The 8,161-nt window shown below is 35.0% G+C and overlaps 1 protein-coding gene across 1 annotated transcript in view; it reads right to left on the bottom strand.

The window, feature by feature from the left end:
- Positions 1–209: 209 nt before the first annotated feature.
- Positions 210–8,161, bottom strand: part of LPL (lipoprotein lipase) — a 28,769-nt gene continuing 20,817 nt past the window's right edge. The window contains exons 8-10 of the mRNA XM_056119115.1: positions 6,671–6,853; positions 3,941–4,045; positions 210–1,697 (exon numbers count right to left, since the gene is read on the bottom strand). Of these exons, the coding sequence (XP_055975090.1) occupies position 1,697; positions 3,941–4,045; positions 6,671–6,853 (289 nt within the window). The 3' untranslated portion in view covers positions 210–1,696. The remainder of the gene's footprint in view (positions 1,698–3,940; positions 4,046–6,670; positions 6,854–8,161) is intronic.

The following is an 8,161-nucleotide window of genomic DNA, read 5'->3' as shown; positions in this document are numbered from 1 at the left end:
TAGCCACAATCTTTCCAATATGTACAATCTCCCTTTATACATACACACATATATATATACAGCTAATAAATAACATTTAAGGCCAAAGCATTGTGAAGTCTTAGGAATTCATTTTCTAGTGTTAAATACTGATTTAAATCATCTTAAGTCCATGCACCTTTAGCCAAAACCCAAACCCAGGAAATTAATAAATTAGCAATAAAGGGGGATGCAACGACAAATTACACATAATTTTATTTTTTAGAGATAATTCATTCCAAACCTGCTGATTTTAATCACAATATTCATCATACTTTATAAAGATACAACCATATTTCTCACATGAAGTGCTGTAGTTTTGGCACTTCCAGAACAATTTTTTTTCCAATGTGTTCCAATACATTCCTTTACCATTTCCCTTTTAAACCACACTGAAAAATAAAACATACATGCAGGGCTTTATATGTTAGAATGTTTTCAGATACCAACATATGTTTATAGTTCATAGTCCTAGGAATAGTCTCTGAAATAGTTTCTTCCTTATAACTTTATATTAACATATAGAAAAGCATTCTAAAATATGAATTTACTTTATAAGTATGTAATTGCTAACTCAACTGGTTGTTAAAAACAACTTTCATGGCCTTTCGTATGACTCTGGCAATTAAGTGCTCTTAATGGTTGACAATCATTCTTTATAAACACATCCCATTAACTTTTTCATCTCTTAATAAAAATGGTTCTTATCTAAAATTTGTAGAAGTCTGCAAAATGCAAACTCTGAACCTGAATACAAGTTTTCCTAACAAATAAAGGAATAAAGAGATGCCTCAAGTAAGACTGAGATAAACCAAAATTTGATTATTGACTACTGGATATTAAATGATTTCAAATTGATAAGTATAAAATTGACAATATGAAAATATAATTGTGGTATCATATCTTCTTCCAAAGTTAAAGTTATGTGTCATTCAAGGATTGTAGACTTTCCTTAAATACCTACACAGAGGAAATTGTTAAAATACAATCTTAAGACAAAGAAAAGGAGGGGAGAATTTTAAGCAATAAGCTGCAAAGACTACTGCATATTAATCTTAATGTTCTTTTTAAATTTGTAACTAAATTATGATGCAACCAATTACATGGGATTATTTTAATGGGTTAGTGGTTATTATCTATTCTTTCTTCAAGAACTGGGCAATTCATGACCAATGGCAAAAGGAGAACCAGTCTCCAAATAATCTGGTATTTAAACTTCTAAGTAAATGGCTCTAACTGATGTTACACAAATTCATTATCTACATTCTGCCTTGGAGAAGGAACAAATTACATTCTGAGGAAAGTACAAATTACAAATTAAGATAGTAGGTTCTAGCCAATTTTAAATTATGTCTATATTCACTACATAAAGAAGCCTTATTCTTTTATCATGGGCCCAAACAATTCCGATTTTTTTTCTCAAAGAACAACATGCAACACTTTTTATACATACGGTCTTTAAACATTAGATGTACTATTTGGCCACTATACACCTCAAATTTAATTATCCACCTTTCAGTATTTGAGGTTGTCCTAAAATAACTAACAAAAATATATCTGGGCTTAATACTTGGAAAAATACATATTTAACAACCCAGAGCACTGGATATCTTTTTGCAAAAGCTGTTTCATTCTTCACAGAATTTATGTGTTCTTATTTTTGCAGATTTCCCTGGTTTCTGAAAAATAAGAGGAAGAAGGGCAATTTACTATCTTAATATTTTACAATCATCCCCTTTTATTATGGAAAAAATATTCAAACCGATGTTCAATACAAAGTTTGTGAGAATAAAATAAGAGCTGATGTGAATAATGAATCTGAGACAGTAGCAGGCTTATAGGGATACAAGATGATTCATATATACTTAGGTAGAATGGAATAAAAAGCATTTACTGAAAACTAAGACAAATTATTTTTATTTTGGGGCGTTTTTTGTTGTTGTTTGTTTTAGGGACACACCCAGCAATGCTCAAGGATTACTCCTGGCTTTTCACTCAAGAATCATTCCTGGAGATGTTTAGCCCACATGGAATGCCAGGGCTTGAACCTTGGGTGGGCCACATGCAAGGCAAGTGCCCTACCCACTGTACCATCAACTGGTACAGTAAAATACACAAACTATTTTTAAAAACTAACAATATTCATTTTCAAAACTTGGTAAATGACATTTTTATTTATTCATTTTATTTTCTAATAATATGATACTTAAAGAGAGTTATCAGATGAGATATTATTTTATTTATTATTATTAATTATCTATTATAATCATTCATCTTAATTGTTTAATTAAATTAATTAATTATATCAATTCACTTAGAGTGGAAGCAACTACAGTTTACTAGTTTTATTTGTAATGACCTCCTAGATAAATATAAAATGTATAAAATTAAAGCTGCCTAAATTGATATTTAAGTCAATATTATCTCATTAGTCCTTAATCAGATGAAGAATGTTATATTCCCAGGTATATTTTGTAACATATAAGGTGACAAAAATTAGACATATATATATGGAATTAGTTTTCAACATTTTGAAAATTTTTTAGCATTCACAAAGAATGATTTGGGTACAATGTACGTGCCATGTGTATTTATGCATTGTTTGTATGTGATGAAAAATATAGTATAAAGTCTCTACTGAGGTAATGATTTTATTATTCTGCCCAGTTTAATACAAGTAAATACTCTTCGAGCTTACGTTTAACTCAGTCTCAATCTCATGTTGAGTGCTCTTAATGTTTTTAATCCAAGACACCATTTTGTCACTCAAAGTTTATATGCCCAAATTTTATTTTTGCTAAAAAATATAAATAATATATATATTATGTATGCATAAAACCTGGGGTATATCTATACATATATATATTACTGATCTTATTTACTTCTTACCTATTTTTCTAATTTATCCATAGTGAACATGAATATTATATTATAAAATACAAGTTGAAAACAGGAAAAATTCCTTAGTATCTTTGCCATATTTTTTGAATGGGTAGTTTTTATCCTTCACTTTTTGTTTATAAATGGAACTAACAAAAATATATCTGGGCTAGAAGACAAACTAATAGCAATTATATCTTTTATTTCTAGATGATAGTGTGACTTTCTCATTCTTTATGGTGTCTGGTTTATATGATAATCTAAGATTTCACCTCTTTGTATCTATTACCCATTAGCACTTGACATTTGGCAGGAGAATGAGAAAAAGAATAAACAAATTGGCATATCAAAGGAATTCAGGAGAGGATGAGAGAGTCACATGCTTCGTCTCCACTTAGCACTGGTGTTTTGGAAAGATTCCGCTGGCAGCTGCCACATGGATTAGTGTTAAAGGTCAGGTAGAAGAGAGCCAGGGAGTTTTTTTGAGATGGAAAAAGAAGTAGTATCCTCTACAGTCTAACTCCATAACTCCATGAGCATTTGGGGAGTTTTGTGATGATTGCTCCCTGGTTGCCCCTTTGGCTCTCTGCATTGAGTCTACTTGCACCTAGAGAATCAAGAACTATAAACTGCATCTTAGGTTCTGCTTCCCTGGGGATAAAAACCACAAAAGGCTGCATCCACAATGATAACTACTAACTTGTGTTACATGATTTTGTATATAAAAACTGTAAAGAAAACAGGAAAGCACAGAAAAAAAATATAAGTGAAGTTTGTGTGGTTGTCCAAAAATAAATCTAAAGCCTGAATTTAACACAGAGGTCACAGCTGGCAGAAAGAATAGAAAAGGAGGGAGTATTTCCAAAAACAAATGGTTCAATATGATAAATGCACAAAAGGGCTATTAAAGATCCCCTGATAGCATGATCACAAGAATCAGTGATGCGTGTCTTTATTTATTAGAGGGTGGAGTGGAATGCATAAAACAACATCTCTCAAAATGCAAGCTAAGGGTAGCAGAGTTTTAGCCCATGATACTTACCAGCCAGACCTTTTATTCAGAGACTTATCATGACATTTCACAAATACCAAAGGTGACTTTCCTTTTTGTAAATAAGCCACTTTCTCCCTAGAACAGAAGATCACCCTGCAGAAAAAAATAAACATGCACTGTAGTACTGTCCTCCCGTTATTCATTGATTAGCTCGAGGGGGCACCAGTAATGTCTCCATTGTGAGACTTGTTGTTACTGTTTTTGGCATATTGAATATGCCACAGGGAGCTTTCCAGGCTCTACGGTGTGGGCTGGATACTCTCGGTAGCTTGCCAGGCTCTCCAAGAGGGTCGAAGGAGTCAAACCCAGGTCAGCCACGTGCAAGGCAAACATCCTACCCACTGTGCTATCGCTCAGAAATGGTAATCCAAAGCTTTTTAAAACCTATCTGATCATTCTGATTAGTTGTTTTGATTTTTTCTTTTTTTTTCTTTTTGTATCACACCCAGTGATGCACAAGGGTTACTCCTGGCTCATGCACTCAGGAATTACTCCTGGCGGTGTTCAGGGGACCATATGGGACGTTGGAATTGAACCCGGGTCAGCCACGTGCAAGACAAACGCCCTACCCGCTGTACTATAGTTCCAGCCCATGTTTTGATATTTTAATATTAATTTTTTATTTAGTTAAAGAACTGTGATTTACAAAGTTATCGGTAAAGTTTTAGGCATATAATATTTGACATCAATCACACCACTAGTGTCAACTTCCTTCCATCAGTGTTCTCATGCTTCAACACCCCACCTCCAAACCCCGCTCCACCTGCCACCGTGAGACACACATTACAGAGTTAGTGGTTACAGGTTAGGTCTCATGTTTTCAATGTTATTGATGCTGTGCTTTGGATATTTAGCTATACCACTCTCCCACATCACCGGTATGACCAAAACCTCAACTCCTGTTCTCCCATTACTTTTCTTTCTCATCTTCTTCCTCACCCCCTTGGTTTCTTTCCTTCTCTGTCCTTCTCCTCCCTAAACTCTGGGGTCTGGACCAATAATGATCTAGGCTTCCCCCTTTTACTTATCTGTAATACCTAGAATAATTGGATAAGGAAATATAATTTTTTTTAATTTTTATTTGTTTGGGGAGCTATATCTTGCAGTGCTTGGGAGCTACATGGACTCATCCTCAGAGTTCACCCCAATACTGCTCAAGAGGTCATTCTGTGATAGGGATCAAATCTCAGTTCTTTCTCATACAAATCATTAGCTCCAGCCCTTTGAACTACCTTCCAGACATTTTTATATTTCTCAAACTAAACTGTTCACACTCATACTTTGGTCAGCATCACTTCTAAATGCATGGGTTTTATTTGGAAGTCTCATCTACTGATCATCAACAAAGCTAGTCAGTCAGTGCAGACGGCATCTGGGTAGTCTGATTGGTCTTAATAGTCCATGGCTTTCACCAAAAGGTGATACAAGAGCAATTTTATCACATGGTAACATCTCCATTAGAGAATTAACTTTTCATTCTGCATGGCCCCTCAGCCACAGCCTCCTTTTTATTTATTTTTGTTACCAAAACAAAGCCTAAACAGAAATAAACTATTAATCCTAATTTAAGGAATAATTTTTACTAGTAGTAATGGCACACTATGGTTTCAAAATTCCCATACATTTAATAGAAAAGTTTTAAATTTTATGTGACTCTACACACTTCATTTTATAGATATATTCTAATGGGGCCTGAAAGATTGTCTTGGAAGGATAACCTTTTCCTAAAGAGGTTGATTGTAACCTTGAATGCCAAAGTAACATCTCTGATGCTAAATATTTGAAAAAATACTGTTAAATGAGAAACTGAGATTCCTGACTTCTCATGACAGTTTTCCTTCTATGAAATGCATACAGACTTTGCTGTCATTCATTTTTAGGCCTCATTACATTCTACTAGTACTCATTCTATTTCACTCATTCTCCTAAAAATGTATGAATGTCATTATATAGGTCAATGATTCTCTACCTTTTTCATAACTACAGATTTGCACAAATCTGTGAACAGATAGATGATTGAAAATCTCTAATCTTGGCCATATAGGTTTTTATTTTTTGACTTTTTTTGCATCATACCCACCAATGTTCAGGGATTACTCCTGGCTCTGCACTCAGGAATTACCCCTGTCAGTGTTCAGGGGACCAGATGGGATGCCAGGGATCCCCAGGTTGGCCACATGCAAGACAAACACCCTACCCACTGTACTATCTCTCCGGCCCCCTAGGCCATATAGAGTTTTTGTTTGTTTGCTTGTTTGTTTTCTTTTTGGCTCACACCCGGCAATGCACAGGGATTACTCCTGGCTTTTCACTCAGGAATTACTACTGCTGGTGCTCGGGGGCCACATGGGATGCTGGGAATCGAACTAGGGTCAGCTGTGTGCAAGGCAAACGCCCAACCTGCTGTATAATTGCTCCAGCCCCGGCCATATAGTTTTTTTTATATTAAAAAAATTTTAATAGTGAGACATCATGAGGTACAGTTGCAGACTTACACATTTTTGTGCTTGGGTTTCAATTATATAATGATCAACTACCCATCCCTCCACCAGTGCCCATTTCCTACCACCACGGATGCCAGTATCCCTCCCACCCCCCATCCCGTATAGTTTTAAAGATAAAAATTACTGAACTTTTACCTCAATGTTGAAATCGCCAGAAATACTGTCTATATATTATAGTGAGTCTAAAATTAAATTTTAAAAATTATTTATTTACTTTTTTTGAGTTTCTCCTGCTTTGACTCTGATCTTCCCAACACCAAAGCCTGGGCTGCTCCACCAGTCCGACCAGCTGAAGTATGAATCACTCTCCCATTGGAGTTTCAACATTAGCAGCTCGCCAATATCCACCTCCGTGTAAATGAGAAAGGAGTATGTCTTATTTGTGGAAATTTCAGGTCTGAATGAAAAAGGAACATAGTCATTAGTTCATATTTTTAAAAAGCCTTTTTTACCTCCTCCTGAGCTTTTTTGAAACTTTTCCTTCCTCCCTAAAAGTAAATAGCTTTATAATTTGAGAATATTTTTAATGCAAAAATAATTACCAGTGATGTAAATAAGATAAATGGCACTCAGTTAATGGCACTCAGTGTGTTTTAGAAATCCAGTGTGTATTTAGTGTATTTTTAAAAATATCTTCCCCTTTAACCTCCCTCTCCCTCTCTTTCTCTCTCTTTCTCTCTCTCTCCCACTCTAATCTCTCCCTCTCCCCGCCCTTTCCCTCTCTCTCTCTCTCTCTCTCTCTCTCTCTCTCTCTCTCTCTCTCTCTCTCTCTCTCTCTTTCTCTGTATCCTTTTCTTCTTTTTTTTTTTGTGCCTCACCTGATGCTTAGGGGCTACATCTGGCTCTGTGCTTGGGAGACCATGAGGGTGCCAAAGATTAAACCCAAGATTCCAACATAGCTCAATGCTTTAAACTATCTTCCTGGTAACTTCTCCTTATCCTTCTTTCCCTCTTTACTCCTTCTTCTTTTCTTTCTCTTTATTCTCCTCTTTCTGCTTTTTCTCCTTCTTCTCTCCTTATTTTGCTGCTGCTTCTTCTCCACCTTCTTTTGTCTCCATTTCCTTTTCCTTCTTTGTTTTTTAATCACGAGTACTCAGAATATTATGTGGTGCTGGGGATTGAACTTAAGCCTCCCATTTACAAAACCTGTGTACTATCCAGGTTTTTGAGAGATCTTGCAAGAACTTTAAAACCTTTCAAAGTGTAATTTTTATTTGTTTCTATTTTTGCAGCGCTGGAGATCAAAATCAGAGCCTCACAAATGTACTTTACAGTTGCAAAGCTCGATCACTGAGCTATACTCCACTAACCTACTTTATTTTTATCCTAATAACATTTTTCAAAAGTTCTTAAAGAAAAAAATCCACAAGTCAAATTCAACGTTAGAATTTTTATGAATTCTCTTTCTATCTATATTGTTGCAATCTATATATATGCAATTCTCATTTTGGTTCATTACAGTTTTTCTTCACTTTTTTTGTCATGTTTGATCTAGTCTTCAATAAATATAATTAAGAACCTAGCTTTGCAAATTGTGGGCTTCAGCACCAAATATAGCCATACATATGTGGTCACAAAAAATAAGGCATCAGTGAACGGTTTCTGAGTGTGCAACGACCAAAAATAAATTCAAACTCAACTGTATGATTAACCCAAGGTGGTTTGGGGCAACTCTTACTTGTGTTGTAGTTTTCAGCTAAAAGGG

The sequence above is a fragment of the Sorex fumeus genome, unplaced genomic scaffold, assembly GCF_029834395.1.
Source record: "Sorex fumeus unplaced genomic scaffold, SorFum_2.1 ptg000039l, whole genome shotgun sequence".
Taxonomy (NCBI): Eukaryota; Metazoa; Chordata; class Mammalia; order Eulipotyphla; family Soricidae; genus Sorex; species Sorex fumeus.
Note: the sequence above shows the minus strand (reverse complement) of the source record. Positions and strands in the feature narration are given on the sequence as shown.